The 17039-nt window shown below is 37.8% G+C and overlaps 1 protein-coding gene across 1 annotated transcript in view; it reads right to left on the reverse strand.

Annotated features, from left to right (window-relative positions):
- Window positions 1-210: 210 nt before the first annotated feature.
- The window catches only part of LOC140142177 (PTB domain-containing engulfment adapter protein 1-like), a 35191-nt gene continuing 18362 nt past the window's right edge, over window positions 211-17039 (reverse strand). Inside the window, exons 9-13 of the mRNA XM_072164144.1 lie at window positions 16773-16977; window positions 11788-11919; window positions 7513-7596; window positions 1682-1753; window positions 211-395 (exon numbers count right to left, since the gene is read on the reverse strand). Coding sequence (XP_072020245.1) covers window positions 211-395; window positions 1682-1753; window positions 7513-7596; window positions 11788-11919; window positions 16773-16977 — 678 coding nt within the window. The remainder of the gene's footprint in view (window positions 396-1681; window positions 1754-7512; window positions 7597-11787; window positions 11920-16772; window positions 16978-17039) is intronic.

Here is a 17039-nt window from a genome sequence, read left to right on the forward strand (position 1 = left end):
TGCTGACGGCTGGATCATAAGAAGGGAGTTTGACCCTAACCATGATGACAAACTTACCTGCATTTCCTTCATCTGATTATCCATATAGAGTTGATTGTCTACATCCATGGAGAATTGACCTGAGCCTGTTGGGGATCTGAACGGGTCACCTTCTGCCTCCCTTGCTGGGGGCTGGATCATAAGAAGGGAGTTTGACCCTTACCCTGGCGATTAACTTACCTGCATTTCCTTCATCTGATTATCCATATAGAGTTGATTGTCTACATCCATGGAGAATTGACCTGAGCCTGTTGGGGATCCGAACGGGTCACCTGCTGCTGCGGCTCTCCCCTGCTGGGGGCTGGTTCCTGAGAAGGGGGCCTGCCCAAAAGGGTCGCTTGCAGCTCCACCCGACCCTGTTTAAAGAAATTTAAAGGCATAGTTGTGAACCTTTGTTTAAGTGATAACAATCAAAAATGAGTGACTTATTAAACAAATGAACATCCATTTTAGAACTCTGATAAAATCAGAGACAAGCACAATCAGGCATGAGACTGCACTTTCCTAAAAAAACAAAAAAAACTGAAAATGCGCGTGAAATTGGGCAAAAAGTACCAAAAACAGGCTGAAATTAAATAAAGTTGCGGAAATTTTGACTATAAAAAAAACTGAATTCAGTTTTTAAACTGAAAATTCTCATGCCTGCACAATTTTGACCTTTGCCGTTTTATCTTAACCCCATAAGAACTACCTGCCGATGGGCCAAAAAGAAGTTTTCATTATCAATTGGACCAATCAGTAACATTGTTAGAATAATTTCACCACACAAAAAAATTTGGGTGAATTATTTGCAAAACTCCATTCTGATTGGTGATTAAAATGAAAATTGACCAATCAGAGGCAATGTTAGATCGGCAGGTAGTGCTCAGGGGGTTAACAATGGCGAGTATCACACTGCAGCTTTCATATCTTCTTACCATAATATTTCAAGGGAAAACATAACAATGGGTAACATGAAACATTGTTTCAACAGATTTGTAAAAAATTTTAACTTCTGACAATGAGAAAATCAAGACGGCTGGGATTAAGTTTTAAAAATAACAGGTGTGCTACAAATCACACTTCTGGAAATGTTAAGGGGGGCTGTTAGGCATGCTATTAAATTACACTCAATAAGAAGTTTAGGAATCGTGATTTAGGAAGTGTGATATAAATAGCACCCGGCAAGGCAATTTAAAGTGTGTGATGGTGTGTGATCGCACCAGTATGCCTTAAAACTCAATCCCCGAGACAGCTTTTTCATCATGAGAAATATTGAATATTCTTATTCAGTTGGTGTGTCTTGTCAAGAATACACACAATTTGATTGGTTTTGGAGTGTCTTATATCACACAATAGTGGATAAGTGATATTAGTCAGGGCGCGCGCCGCCACGCAACTGCTGCACGCTTGTTGCTCCTCAATGATCGCGCGATAATGCGCCGGCATCCACTACTCAAAATATTGGCCAGCCCACCCATTATGACATGATATTGGATAGGCAAAAGACAAAATCCTATCTTTTATTCTCTAAATATTGAATGGTTTTGGTGTGGCTTTGGTTCGAGGACACCACTCATCTTAAGCAAGCAACTAAGTAAGGTGTGATACAAGACTATATTTTTCTCTCAAAACAGATTTTGTGTGTCTTGGCTATTCTTACCCACGGGTCTTGCAATTGAGCCTGGTGTAGTCCCTGCTCTACTCCTGGTTGATTTAGGTGGTGGTGCAATCCCTGTGCAACATACAGACAAACACACAATCAAATCAATATACGCATATATACAATATAGGATAGAATATGATAACATCATTTTCGATTCGCCAGTGAAGTGTTACGTGTAATCCTATTATCACCATGTCAACTGGATCATGCTTTTGAGTTCTGCAATACAAAGTCTATGGCATGTATTATCAATTCCAAAAGGTGTGTGAACCAGCTACCAGGGAGTTACGTAACCATTTCGCTGGCGGATAGCCTATAATTGCCCTGCTTAAGTGACAGTTTTACAACCATGGGCCCTAAACAAGAGCACCAATGGCGCTGTGGCTCTGTGCTTTTTTGAATGTGAAAGTAATTGCAGTCGAATGTGCAACAGGTGAAATCATATACATTGTATGTGCCAGATCACACGCAATCATACATCTTGCTGGTTGGTAGCTATATCTTATTTGCAGAGCATAATACATCCATCAATAAGTTTCATATCCACATGAGGTTTTAGTAATTTGACCACAGATGACCCCTGAGTGACCTTGGATGACCCCAAAATGACATTCCAAAATTTGGCTTGAAATGTTGACTGTACCCACCAAGTTTCATGCCCATGCGAGTTTTTAGTAACTTAACCTCAGATGACCCCTGGGTGACCTCGGATGACCCCGAAATGACCTTCCAAAAATTTGACTCTAAATGTTGACTGTACCCAGAAAGTTTCATGCCCATACAACAGTTTTTAGTAATTTGACCTCAGATGACCCCTTGGTGACCTCAGATGACCCCAAAATAACCGTCTGAAAATTTGACTCTAAATGTTAAGTGTACCCACCAAGTTTCATGCCCATACAAGTTTTTAGTAATTTGACCTCAGGTGACCCCTTGGTGACCTTGGATGACCCCGAAATGACCGTCCGATAATTTGACTCTAAATGTTGACTGTACCCACCAAGTTTCATGCCCATACGAAGTTTTTAGTAATTTGACCTCAGATGACCCCTTGGTGACCTTGGATGACCCCGAAATTACCTTCCGAAACTTTGACTCATAATGTTAAGTGTATCCATCAAGTTTCATGCTCATACGAGTTTTTAGTAATTTGACCTCGGATGACCCCTAAGTGACCTCGGATGACCCCAAAATGGCCGTCAGAAAATTTGACTCTAAATGTTAACTGTACCCACCAAGTTTCATGCCCATACGACAGTTTTTAGTAATTTGACCTTAGATGACCCCTGGATGACCTCGAAAGTGACCTTCACCCACTAACCAATACAAACTTGTTCTGTCTGGGGTCAAGATGCACCCGCCCACCAAGTTTGAAGAATGTACGACCCTAGTCTCCGAGAAAAAGGTTTTTGCATATTATGCATAAATTATGCAAATTAGGTAGGTAATTACCATATTTTGCGCTGAAAATCGAATCAGGTCGAGATCCTCTGGTCATGCTACCCCCACCACATTTCATCATCATAGGGCTTAGCATTCTTACGGATCCCCAGAAACAGCTTCACAAGGCGGATTTCTTCAGATTTCCAACCATTTTGTAGAAGCGTTCCGCATAAATTATGCAACTTAACAACTAAGTGCGAATACTTTTAACCAAAAACTAATCAGGTGATCAGCAGGTGTGTATCATTCCTGTCACAAGGTTTCGTTACCATGCACCGCTATCAATTTGCGCTGATATTCGCATAAATTATGCAAATTAGCTTGTTAATTTGCATATTTTCACCGAAAACATACAATTACGGAGCAAACTTGGATACCCTTCCTCCCACCAAGTAGCGTCCCCGTAGGTCTTACGGTTCCCCAGATACAGCTCCGGACAAACATTCGGACATCCCACCCCCACACACAGACGGAAATAGTGATTACTAAGTCCCATCCTGAACAAAGTTCAGAAATGAAATTTTATCAATTTGCGCTGATTTTTGCATAAATTATGCAAATTAGCTATGTTAATTTGCATTATTTTTCACCGAAAACATACAATTACGGAGCAAACTTAGATACCCTTCCTCCCACCAAGTAGCGTCCACGTACTGCGTCTTACAGCTTCCAGATACAGCTCCAGACGGACACACGGACATCCACACCCCCGGACAGACAGAAATACTGAGGCGAGACAAAAAATGAAATTTTATAACAAATTTTTGTGACTTGAGATCATTTGCATTTTTTTGTAAACACCAAAACTGTTCTGTCCTGACATGTCTGTTGTGTCATGTGTGTTGAACCGTCCAACCGAACAATCGTAAGTTCTGTTCGGATCTGGATCTGCCTGGTCTGGATGCTGTACTCCGATTAAGCAGGACTAGCCTACATCACATCAGTGTTTATTTCTGATAGATTTCACTTCATGATTTTTTCTTCAATTTCATCACTTACGAGAGTACAAAAGTAGACAATCTAGTAGTCAGTATAACCTCGGAGCAGTTCGTGTGAGACCTACGTACATGGAATAGTAGTACATGGCTTCCGAATTTGGAACTTCACATGTTCAACTTGTCATGCCGGTCGAGTCCCGCGTTTACAACTAAAATCAAACCACTTCTATATTAAGTCCATCGCTGAATTTTACAAATAACTTAAATAAACATCTTTATATTTAATTAAAAAATATTATGGTATGCTCAGTAAATGCTTCGAATGACATTTACCAGAAGCTCATGAGCTCAGAATGGTAAACAAACTAGCGTATTTTCACCTCGATTATGCACCGTAGCTCTCTGTGGTTGAGTTTGCAAGGTCAGTGGGTCAGTGAACTTAGTCTCCTATGCAGCCAGTTTGGTTACGCCCCTCCACAAAAATGTTTGTGTGGAAGGGGCGGAACCAAACTGGCTGCTGTGGAGACTACTGCAAGAATCGATCAATCACACAAAACTGTTTGCTGATTGGTTCAGAAATGGTGATGTCATCAATCAAGAAAACTACTCGATTTATTGGTTCAAAATAGCCTCATAGAAAAGTACGAAGTTTGTTGAGCATCGCAGCTTATCGGTAAAAACGTGACCTTTAACAAAAAAATCGACACAGTGCTTTCATACTGCACTTGCGCAAGCCAAATAGTCCCCCAGAAAAGTCATTTGTTCAGATTTATTCGGGAATTTATTCAAGATTCAGACATGTTCTTGACTATTTTTTGACATTCTTTACCTATCTCTTTATTTAAATTATAAAGAAATAGTGAAGAAAAGTTAAGAAGTAGTCAAATAATTTCTGATCTGAACTAAATCTTAAGAAATGTACCTCCATTGGTTTCCGCTGTATTACGCATCTTAAATTATACAGACCAGAATAATCTCTAGCACACACAGGGAACCAAGATATAACTCGATTATCGTGACTATTTTGGTCTTTTTTACCCAAAAATAATACTTTTATCGCCTGAATTTCAATAAAATCTGGAGTGCAATCGATTCAAAATAACTTAGCCAAACTTAGAAACAAAACTTAAGTCTTCATATCAGTCATTAAATGATCCTTAGCATAAAACCAACAGCGTATTGTGGCCTGAAAATGAATGCTAGTTAGTTGCATGACAAAGGCACTGATAAGCTCCGCTCAGAGCCAACAAAACAGGATAAAGGTTTATTCAGATTTCCTTTTACAAATTAAGCGTACTGCTAGCCGTCCAGCGCGTATTATTTGCACAAGGTTCAATGCACATGCTTGACGTCGCGCACGTATATGCGATGGTTAAGCTGTCAAAGAAATCTGAATAACACTTTACACACACATATTTCCAGTCAAAGAACAATACCATCTGATGATCTGATGTCATGTCACCTTACCTAAAGGTGGAGGAGTGCAAGGCATTCTGTAGGCAGGGTTGCCAACAAATTTCAGCCCCAATCGCGGGTCAAATAATAGAAAAGTCACCCAATTTTTCTCTTTACCATTGGTTTCTATGGGGCAGGAAACTATCGGAAGTCGCCGGAGCCAATGTTGAAAAGTCACCCTTTCTTTTTTCTTATATGGGACAGGAAATTGTCATATAAAGTCACGGGGAAAATCTTCAAAAGTCGCCCAATTCGGCTACCAAATTGCGGGTTTGGCAACACTGTCTATAGGCATGTATAAGCGGAGACTGATTTAAAAATACTAGTTCATACATACTCACGATATAACGACGTTTCTGATTGGATTTGGGACCTTTTTTGCTGGTCATAAATTCTGTTTATGACCAGTACGCAGGGCATAAACAAGCTGCGCCATGCAGCGTTGGAACCCAATTAACACGATCCACGATTTGCTAGTGTTGCGTACATCGCCAAGCATGTCACAGCGCCCATCTCACGCTGGGCGCAAAAGATGACGCTGAATCACGCGTTGACTCCCGGCCGCTGACCTCATGAGCCGAGCTGCTTCCTGCAAGTAGGCCTACTCATTTTCTTCCAATTTATGATGGAAAACGGTATGGAAATGTTATTTAAACTTGTAAACCCTTATTATTTTCATCTGTATTGAATTGCTAAGAATGTTGGGTATGTATGAGCGGGTTCATTCATAGGATTTCGGCATGATCGCTGTTTATGCCCTCAATCCTATGAATGAACCCCTAATTTGCGTCTGGTGTCATCTGTTAATCAAACTCAGAAATGATTTGTCGTGATGATTGAAATGTCTGAACGCTGCAGTAAGACAGCAATGCCCAATAGTCCATTTTCACCTTCAAACATAAAACCTGTCTCAAAAGTTAGATCCTTGTCATTGGAAACTTTCATTCCTAAAGGCACCATGTCAACAATGCTCAGAAAAGTTGCCCTTTGCCATTTTCTACAATTTCTTTTCTTCAATGAAGGCACCAGATGAACCAATTTCCTTTTACACCCTAATAATAATTGGGAGGGCGAGTTAGCGCAGCGGTAGTTCCCTCGCTTTGCACCACTGAGGTCCCGGGTTCAAGCCCCGGCGCGGCCCAAGGACTCATGTGCACTTGGTTTATCCCGATTCAATGCTCGCTCTCGCAGGTTTTCTCCGGGATCTCAGGTTTCCTCCTGTATCGCAAAAAATCGGTGATTAGTTGTTTGGTTATCAAAACTTCCTTCACCCAATGGAATTTGGGGAGCTGCACAGATAATTGGTGGATGTTACAATCTAAATGCGGATAGGTGTGCGCCGCTCGGCAGCAACCTAGTTGATGCGATCTGATTGTGATGATTCACCATTGCAGCGAAATTACAGCGCTTTGAGTTCTCTAAGATCTGGAGAAAGGCGCTTTATAAATCCTAAATTTATTTATAAGGGGCATTTCGTGATCCACAGCCTCATCCCCCACTTTTCCAAAAAAAAATTGAGATTTTTACACCACTGGATACCTCTGGCTACATAATGTTTATGTACCAAATATTTCTTGCAGATTAATTGCTTAGCAAAATAATATCGCTAAATTTGAATTTCGTTCTGGTGCACCAGAACGAAATTACAACACATTGTCTATGGAGCAGTGTAATACACATAATCATGCATAACTCGCAAACGCAAAATCGGAATCAACTGAAATTTTGGAAATAAGCTTTTTTCGTGGATATCTACTGAAAATGTCATAAAAAGAGGATGCTAGGATCACAAAATACTCCTTTAATAACCAATCAAGAGTTGTGGGGAGTTTGATTGACAGTGATGTCAGATCCAAACTATGTAAAATGTACATTTCGCCACAGCACGAAAAAATATCACATCCATATTTGGAAACTGTCTGGATTGAACTTGACTGCTTTGGAAATAATTCCAGAGGAATTTGGTACTGCCTAAAGGGCAAGTCGGCTTACCTGGTGTAACTGAGGCGGCCACTGCATGGGGTCTTGGTCTGCCGGGGGGACTGGCGGGGGTTGGTACGTTGGCACTGGGCGATCCTGAAGAGCAGCAAAAAAGGAAAATGATAAATAAGTTATGCTACAGCTAGAAATAATAGTCAATAAGACAATTCAGCTTTACATTCCAGATTCACTGTGGATGGTTTGGGCAAATTTCAGTACACCTGAACTTTGACCTGTCAGGAAAATTGGGGTTTTTTTTACATAGTATGTAAATTGTTTTACTAAAATTTAAAAATAAACCTACCAACAATTTTGTAATCTCATAAATAATTATTCAAAAAACTTTGAATGATAACATTATTACGCTAATAAATTATTAATTAAAGCAATTTTCCCACAATGCACTGCAAATTTGTGATGCCGAATTGGTTTATTGCTCTACTAAATCGGTTTTTACATTTTACAACTCAACACAATTCCCACGCATCATCAAAACTTGTTAAATAATTATTTTTAGTTCTAAATGAAAATAAAATCACTTCATAATCACCATGCAAATGGAAATAGATTCAAAGCATTTTGCAGGAATTGGAACAAATCCTTGCAGTAAAGTATTTAAACTGAGCAAATGAATGCCCATCATCTCAAATTAAGAGGGCTAGAGCACTTAACCACATGAGAACTACCTGCCGATTGGCCAAAAAGAAGTTTTCATTATCAATTGTACCAATCAGCAACATTGTTAGAATAATTTCACCACGCACAAAATTGGGGTGAATTATTTGCAAAGCTCCATTCTGATTGGTGATTAAAGTGAAGATATCACGTAATTGACCAATCAGATGCAATGTTAGATCGGCAGGTAGTGCTGGGTGCTTTATTATAAATAAATGCATATCACTTGTTGGGAACGAAATTGTACAAAATAATGCATGTGTACTGAGATGTTGATGCATCTAAACATTAGATGCACCAACATCTCAGTACAGGTGCATTATTTTGTACAATTTCTTGAGCAAGAAGTGATACGGCTTTATTAACATATTTCATACACAAGAAAAAAAATTCCATAATTTTTGCTATTTTTATAACGAAATTGTCAGTAAAATGATGGAAAATAAAAGCAAATATAAATGCTTCAACCCGCAAGAAAAATGAACGGGTCCGAAAGCAATGCAAGTAGTACACAGAGTGTGCACCCGTGCATATATACACAATCAATGCATGGTTTGCATTTTTCTAACGCTTGCTTTGATTGGTTCTAGCTATCTAAGAGTGTATCAATTATCAATACATTAAAAGCATTACAAATTAAAATTTTTAAAAAAATGCAATGAAAAGACAGAAATTATGTTTGCGTGTCCACCATGAAAATGTATATGCATATGATAATTTATGGCATAAAATCATAATATTTGTAGCAATCATGTTATTATTAATGCTCTGCATGCTAGTATAGACTTAGAAAAAAAAATCAAAATTTCAAGTTATTTTCTCAACATGTCAAAAGCTATTTTAAGAACTACTGAACCAACACTAGGCTTGTTTGTACTCATTTTAATGCATTTTTCATGATGATTCCAAATGTGGTCATGAAAATGTAAAGTTCCACAATTTATGAATTTATTTAAAGAAAATTTGAAACTTGTCGTCTGCAGTCGACACCCGTGTGGAGAGAGATAAATGACAATATCCATTGATTTAAGAAATAATGGGATGTTGTCATCAGCAGGCTCAGCAGCTGCAGCGCAATATGGTATGAGGTTTGCTTCCTATATGTGACATGATCAAGGGGAATGAGTCACATGTCGGCCCTGGTCGAAAATGAGTTTTACACATGCCTCTAAACAGGGCATTTAGAGCTTTCAGAAACTGAAAACCCCATGTTGATATGACTTTTCATTGTGAAGTTATGTCAAATTATCAATCGCTGAAAACAATATAAAACAAAACAATTTTAACACTTTCTTTGCCAATATCTCAAAATCAATATTAGCGACATCCGACTCATTTCCCTTGATCGTGTCACATATGACAAATTGGCCTATTCCAGTTGAAATCCACATACCCCATATGGAAGACATGTCCTTAATCTCTCACACAGGGAGTGTGAATTTCAAATGGAGCCACACAACTCCTTTGAAACGTACATCCCATGTGTGGAAGATTAAGGTAATGTCTTCCATAGGGGGTGTATGAATTTCAATTGCATTAGCCCAATGTACAAAATGTAAAGTTTGAATGCCTCAAAGTTGTTTTTTGCCTAGAAAAAGTATCAATATCATTCACCATTTTGTGCAATTCCTTTTCTCCAATAAAGGCACCAGATGACATATTTGGTTAGTACCTCCCTAAAGTTTGTTCGGTTTATATAAGGCAGAAAAAATAAGACTCATAACACCATGTATTGATATAGAATGATGTGCACGCTGTTGGGCGCAATGCTTACGCTAGTTGTGCGTTGCGTAATGCGTGGCGAGTGCACGCTTATGTGAATTTAGGCGAGCTTGAGTTGGCACTTTATTGAAGCGTGCAGTAACAAAAGCCAAAAAATTTCCGGCTTATATAAGCCGAACAAACTTTAGTTATGCACAACTGACCAATTACAGGCCGGGTGGAGATGGAATGACAAGTGATGTTAGATGCAACATTGCAATCTTCTCTCTGAATCAGGGTTGTAGCTAGCCAAATTTTACTGCCAGCTAAAATTAAGAGAATGCCAATTACTTGACAGTAATGGCATTTGACAGTTGTTTTTAGGATAATTTTTCATTCTAGCACTGGTATGCAAGACCTACAATTCCCTTGAGTGCCGGTCGGTCATGCTGAGTACTGGATACTGCCGACCACCGTGGCTACAACCCTGCTCTGCATCCAACTTAAATTGTGTTCATTTACATCATGATGAGTAGTTTTGTTTTCCCAAAATCCCAATTTAACAAATTCACCTTCTTAAATTATAGCAAGTTATAGAGTTAAACATGAAGTTAGTATTCAGAACCTACATACAGGTGGAAACAAAATATGGAACAAAACATGTCTGTGTGCACAAACAAAAAACAAGAAAACAAAACAAACTAGTACACAGTATCAACTACCGTATTCATTCCAATAAGCGCCCAGGGTGCTTAACAAATTCATTATGGGTGAGCACTTATTTTTTACATGGTTTTCCCAAATTTTTTCCTAACAGGTGTTACTGTTTATTAGGCGTTATCGTATGTTACTAAAGGGTCCTGAGACGTTCTAGTCGCTTTTCTGATGCAGAAAATACATTACATGTTTACACAGGACTTCTAATCCCCCAGCTATTTCACTGTATCGACGTCTATCCGTCACTTCAACATTAATGGTACCCTTAGCAAATTGAAATTACCCTGGGTGGGCGCTTATTGGGACATGGGCGCTTATTGGAACAAATACGGTACATATCATTACTAAACACACATAGTAATAACATAATTGCATAATAGATACGCATAGTCTTACACCCTTTGGAATCTATCCCAATTTGTGTGCAAGACACTGTTATTCACTCTGATATAGTTATACCAGTTTTACCCCAGTAATCAGTAAGTCCATGCTGTACAGGGTATTCTTGCAAGTAAAGGGTTATAGACCAACAATTCACAGAGGCAACAATTCATGACATTGGGTGATAGCTGACACCAGCAGCATAAGTATCAACAATTACAACTGCAATCAGTTTGTTTTCTCTCTGTCATAAGACCCTGTCACCAATTGTTTTCCATCAAATAGCAGCAATTTTGTGCTTTTCTAATGACACACCGGATCGAGGGCATTTGCAAAGCATACACGGTCATTAAATCATGCTTATGAAAGGCACACACACTAAACGTGTTTCATCAATTTGGACCTTCACTTCACAAGTAAGCTCACCTACCCTTACAAATAAAATAAAACACAAATGAACACAAAAGCATGCCATGAATAGAATCAATGCAGGCAGACTCCAAGATTCAGTTTAGTTACATAATGCACACCACGATCATGAATTGGGTAATTCCAGTTGAAATCCATACACCCCCTATGGAAGACATGTTCTTAATCTTCCACTGAAAGAGAGTGGATTCTAAATGGAGTTACCTGAATGTGCGACTACATTTGAAATCTACACTCCCAGTGTAGAAGATTAAGGTCATGTCTTCCACAGGGGGTGTATGGAATTCAACTGGAATTGCCTGTTGTGATTATCTTGGGATGACGAGGAAAGTAAAAGCTGAAAAATGACAAGATTGGAGCTAGGAAATACGGATTATACTATACCAGTCACAACCGGGGTCATGCCCGTCACAACCGGAGTCACAACAGCCTTCTTAGGGCTCTGTGCAGTATCGGGTGGTAAAGGGTGTGTTTGTGCTCTACGTCTTTTAGAAGATGGAGGTGGGGGAGAGATGGCTGAGAAAAGAGTAATAGACAACACACAATAGACACATATATATATAAAAAAACTATTCTCTAAAGACAACTTGGATTGCTACTATTTGATGACTGCTGGCTGCTTTGGCAAACATCTTATCATATAGGATTCACAACTTATAGTTCCCCCAATGCTTTTTGAAATAAATCAAAAAAATATTTTAGGAAATGTAAAAATGTAAAACGGCATGTGTAGCGTCAGACATCACTGCATTCAGTCACAAATTGTTCATTATGTAAAGAAAGAGGTTGTTTTAAAAGTTGCACCTGAGTCAGTCCCACGCATGAATAGGTAAGACCTCCTGTATTGTTTGAGAGTTGACTCCCACGAATATTCAGATGCAACATTTAAAACTGCCTTTTTTTACATAATGAACCACTGTTACTGAATACAATGGTGTGTGATGATATAAATTAGTCCATGTGTACAAAACAAATAAAGCTACACATGCCATTTTTACACTTTTGTAAAATATTTTTCCATTTATTTCAAAAAGTGTTGGAGGCGGGAGGGGGCTTATAAATTGTAAAACAATATAAATACATCAAACAAAGTCTCTACTTCATTCAGTGGTCATAAATTTGAGCACAATTTATTAAAAGTAAATAAAATCTAGATGGAGGAGTGCTGTAATATGTTACCACAGTTGTTTAATAAAAAGAAGTCGGAATGACAGAGAAATTAACGAGTGAATGACATTCAAAAAGTTGCAGCATGTGTTTATCTGCCTGTGGTCAGTAAAGGAAGCTTAGGTCAGTAATTGAAGTTCAGATTCATTTGGTACAAAGGGACCTAGTGGGCAAATTGGACCACTAACAAAGCAATAATGCTGAAAAATGAACAATAAACTTTTCAATTAAAACCAAAACTGAAAAGTGAACAATAAACTTTTCAATTAAAACTAAAACTGAAATTTGAAATGGTAGTTGGCTACGCTGGGCGGTGGCGGGCGGACCTGCCCGGCACTCTTAATTTCCACTCGGCACTCAAGTTAATTTTGAGCCCAAAACCCAGCACTCCAGTCTCAAATGTTTCAAAATCAATGAAAAATCAATATAAAAACTAGCAATTCTTATCAAAATTTCAATTTTTTTACCATTTCATATAAATTTCACCCGGCACTAAAATTTGCCTAGCTATAACCCTGGTAGTTAGCACCCATACATGTAGACATTGAAGACTTTGTGCAAGCTAAGGGATCTGGAATGAGCGTTTTGAGCATTTCGATAGTATTTTTTGTGGGACATGAGAGCACATCAGACATATCGAATTGCATTCTGAATACGAAGAATGCCTTTCTGATATCAAATAATTCTCATTTTATGAAATTTACGATATAATACAAATTTTATGACAAATTAATAAAATTTGATATTTTTCACATTTTTGAGATATAACAGTCCTCGAAGTAAATTTTATAAATTTAATGATATATTCTTAAAGTGTATGTAGCTGGGAGGAAAAGCCGACGATCAATTGAAAATTGAAAGATAAGGATTTTTTTCCCAAAAAGACCTTTTTTATTTTGGTGTTTTGGGAAAAAAAATCCATATCTTCAATACGAAAGGTCAAAATTTGCAATTGATCGTCGGCTTTTCATCCCACCTATATCTTCTTCAAATATAAATCATTAGATTTATAAAGTTTACTTCGAGTAATGTTAAATATCAAAAATATCAATTTTTAATGATTTGCCATAAAATGTGTATTACTTTGCGAATTTCAAAAAATCAAAATTATTTGATATCAGAAGGCCATTCTTCATATTCAGAATGCAATTCGATATGTCTGATGTGCTCTAATGTCCCACAATAAATACTGCCCAAACGCTCATACCCCTTCCTTAATTCTTTTTATATTTTAAGAAATTTGTAATTTTATGTACAAAATATAGTATGTGAAAGTACATACAATTCATATGTGAAAAGTTGAACTACAAAGTATTCCTGAAACATGCTATTAAAAAGGCCAAAACATAAGCACTTAAAAAAGAAGGCAAGCTAGGTTTCACATCAAATGTCTTTATTTTAGTAAAAGAAGGAGCTACAGTGGAAACTCATTATAACGAAGTTGTCAGGGACAGAGAAATTAGTTCTTTATATCCAAATTTTGTTATATCAGGGTTGTAAAAACAATATATAACAAAAGAATTTTGTATCTTGGTTCTAGAAAAATACTTCTTTATAACAGGGTTTTTCTTGTTATAATGAGGTTTTACTGTATTATAATTCCAGATGAAATCCATACAATCCCCTATGGAAAACATGACCTTAATCTCACACACAGATGCAGTTTTCAGATGGTGTCATCCATTCAGGTAACCCCATTTCAAATTCACACTCAATGTGTGAAAAATGAAGGTCATGTCTTCCATGGGGAGGTGTATATATGGACTTCAACTTGAATAACTGGGGAGGGGGCAGTGGGGCTCATAGTGGAAACGAGGGCAAGGGGATGTGGATTTGGGGTGAATTTTCTATTTTCAGCAATTTAGTTTAAGACTCTGGGTGTAATTTTAGCCATTTCGATTTTTGATGGCCCTCAATTTCATACAAATTGGTTTAAGAAATGGTGTTTTTTCACAATTTTCTTGAAAAAGTGCCAATTTTGCATCATTTTTTTAAGCAAAATTTGCAAAATTTTCCCAAAAATTGGTATAATTTTGGGTCCGATTTTCGTCAGATTTGGTTTAAAGTTGGGTCGTTTTTCGGAGCCCCAGCCACACATCCCCACCCAAACCAAAGTTGATAATAACCCCCCCCCCACACCCGGGTGAATAGCCCAGTAAATGTCACAGCAGTCAGTCACATCAAATAGCACCCAATCCAGATACACACAACAATAACAGGTGCACAAAGTTTGGCAAGTTAATATTGCAGTGCAGTCATGCTTTCTATTGATAAAGACATGGCTTGGTCTCGTATCACTACACATGCATGCACTATATTTACAATGGGAGATTCCAGTTAAAATACACACCCCCTGTGGGAAAAGTTGACTGCCAGCTCAATTCCAATTGCACCTAGCTGGAAATGTGAACTTACAGCTAAAATTTCATCGAAATTTATCAAATCCAGCTAAATTTAGCATAACTTTGCCTAAAATTAGACATATTTTGCTTGGAATTCCAAAATCTTCGACACCTTTTCCAATTTTTAAGGATGAATATGGTAGGATTTGGAATAATTTAGACTGCTGAATTTGGTTGGAATTTCAAAATCTTCCACAGTGGGAGTGTGTTTATCAAATGGAACAGCCCAACACTTGGCCATGCATTTTCACTGCTATTGCTATACAGTGGTTTTTACGGGCCTTGTCAAATCCTTCAGCATATATTATACTGATGTACAGGAGTGTATTAACCCCATGACAACTACCTGCCGATTGGTCAAAAAGAAGTTTTCATTATCAATTGGACCAATCAGCAACATTGTTAGAATAATTTCACCACACAAAAGAATTGGGGTGAATTATTTGCAAAGCTCCATTCTAATTGGTGATTCAAGTAAAGATACCATGTAATTAACCAATCAGAGGCAATGTTAGATCGGCAGGTAGTGCTCAGGGGGTTAACACTAACATACATAGAGAAGTACTGGCAAATGCGAATAGCAATACACTATTACTGTGGACACACATGTTGCGTTTTTGTCTCATTTTCCGCTGAAAGTTCCAGTTTTTACCACTGAGTGTGGACTGACACTATGCGCTATTCCAGTTGAATTCATTACACCCCCTATGGAAGATGTTACCTGAATTTCCCACACAAGGGTGTATATTTCAAACAGAGTCACCCATTCAGGTAACTCAATTTGAAATTCACACTCCCTGTGTGGAAGATAACAGTTATATCTTCTACAGGGGGTGTATGCATTTCAACTGGAATAGCCTCATTGAGCATACACTGTCATGCTTGATTCATGCACTATGATGCATTTCTATTGCATTCCTATACCTTATACTGGATCTACAAAATTATACTGTAAATACAACAGTAAATCTCATTTTGTTCACAGCACCAAACATGTCCATGAATTTTGTAAATTTGAACTAAATTTTAAACTAAAAATTAATGCGCCTTCAAACATTCTAGATTGAATAATTAATAATCACGGATGACTAAATATCTACGCTTCTACAAATCTATGTGCCACAATCAGGGTATAGGCTTGTATCATGCATAATTGCATATGTGATGCGATCAAGCAAAATCAGTCGGAACTCGGAAATATTGATTTTGAGATATAGCCAAACAAAGGTAATATTTCCTTTTGTTTCCTATTGTTTTGGAAACTCTTTAATAGCTCATATCTTTGGAACTGGTTGTTCAATTTAAATGGGCTTTTCTGCAAAACTCAGCTTTGGAAATGCCTTTTACTGTCCTATAACAAACTGAAAATTAATATTTCCGAGTTCCGACTGATTTTGCTTGATCACATCACATATGTGTTAGTCATTAGTATATGAGCCTAACAACATTCTATAAGAGAACTTCAGGATCACAGTAATCAAAGCAAACACACAACGTTTTTGTAACATTCTCAAAAAGAGCACAAAGGTTGCCACAAAATGCTTAAATGTCGGGTTATATAAAGATTATACAGAACGTTTTAATTTATAACATTTTCAAAGCAGTTTTACAAAGTACCACAAGATATTGTGACAAATGACATTTGAAAAAAAAAATTCCTAAAAAACATTAAATTTTGTTTCTAAAGATTGTTTAAAAACGCTTTTCCAATCTTATAATAACCCCACGTTCAAATTTATTTAAATGTTTGATTAAAAATGTTAATAATATATTTTGTATTTGCTCAGTGTTTCTTCCTACCTGGTACATTTGCATTTTCCGGATTTGGTTGCTTCTGCCTACTTGGTACCGTTGCGTATTCTGGACCAAGATGGCCATTTGTGGTACCGTTACCTTGTGGGGTAACAGTCATTGCGGCACCTTGTGGTGTCCCTGGTGATGGCACTCCGCTAGGGAAGGGGGCTGCTTCAAACAAATCCACTGTGGGGGGCTGACTAGGTGGCACCTGACCCATAGATAGGTATACATACAAACAAACAAACAAACACAAAAGGGAAAAGGAAACAA

The sequence above is a fragment of the Amphiura filiformis genome, chromosome 20, assembly GCF_039555335.1.
Source record: "Amphiura filiformis chromosome 20, Afil_fr2py, whole genome shotgun sequence".
Taxonomy (NCBI): Eukaryota; Metazoa; Echinodermata; class Ophiuroidea; order Amphilepidida; family Amphiuridae; genus Amphiura; species Amphiura filiformis.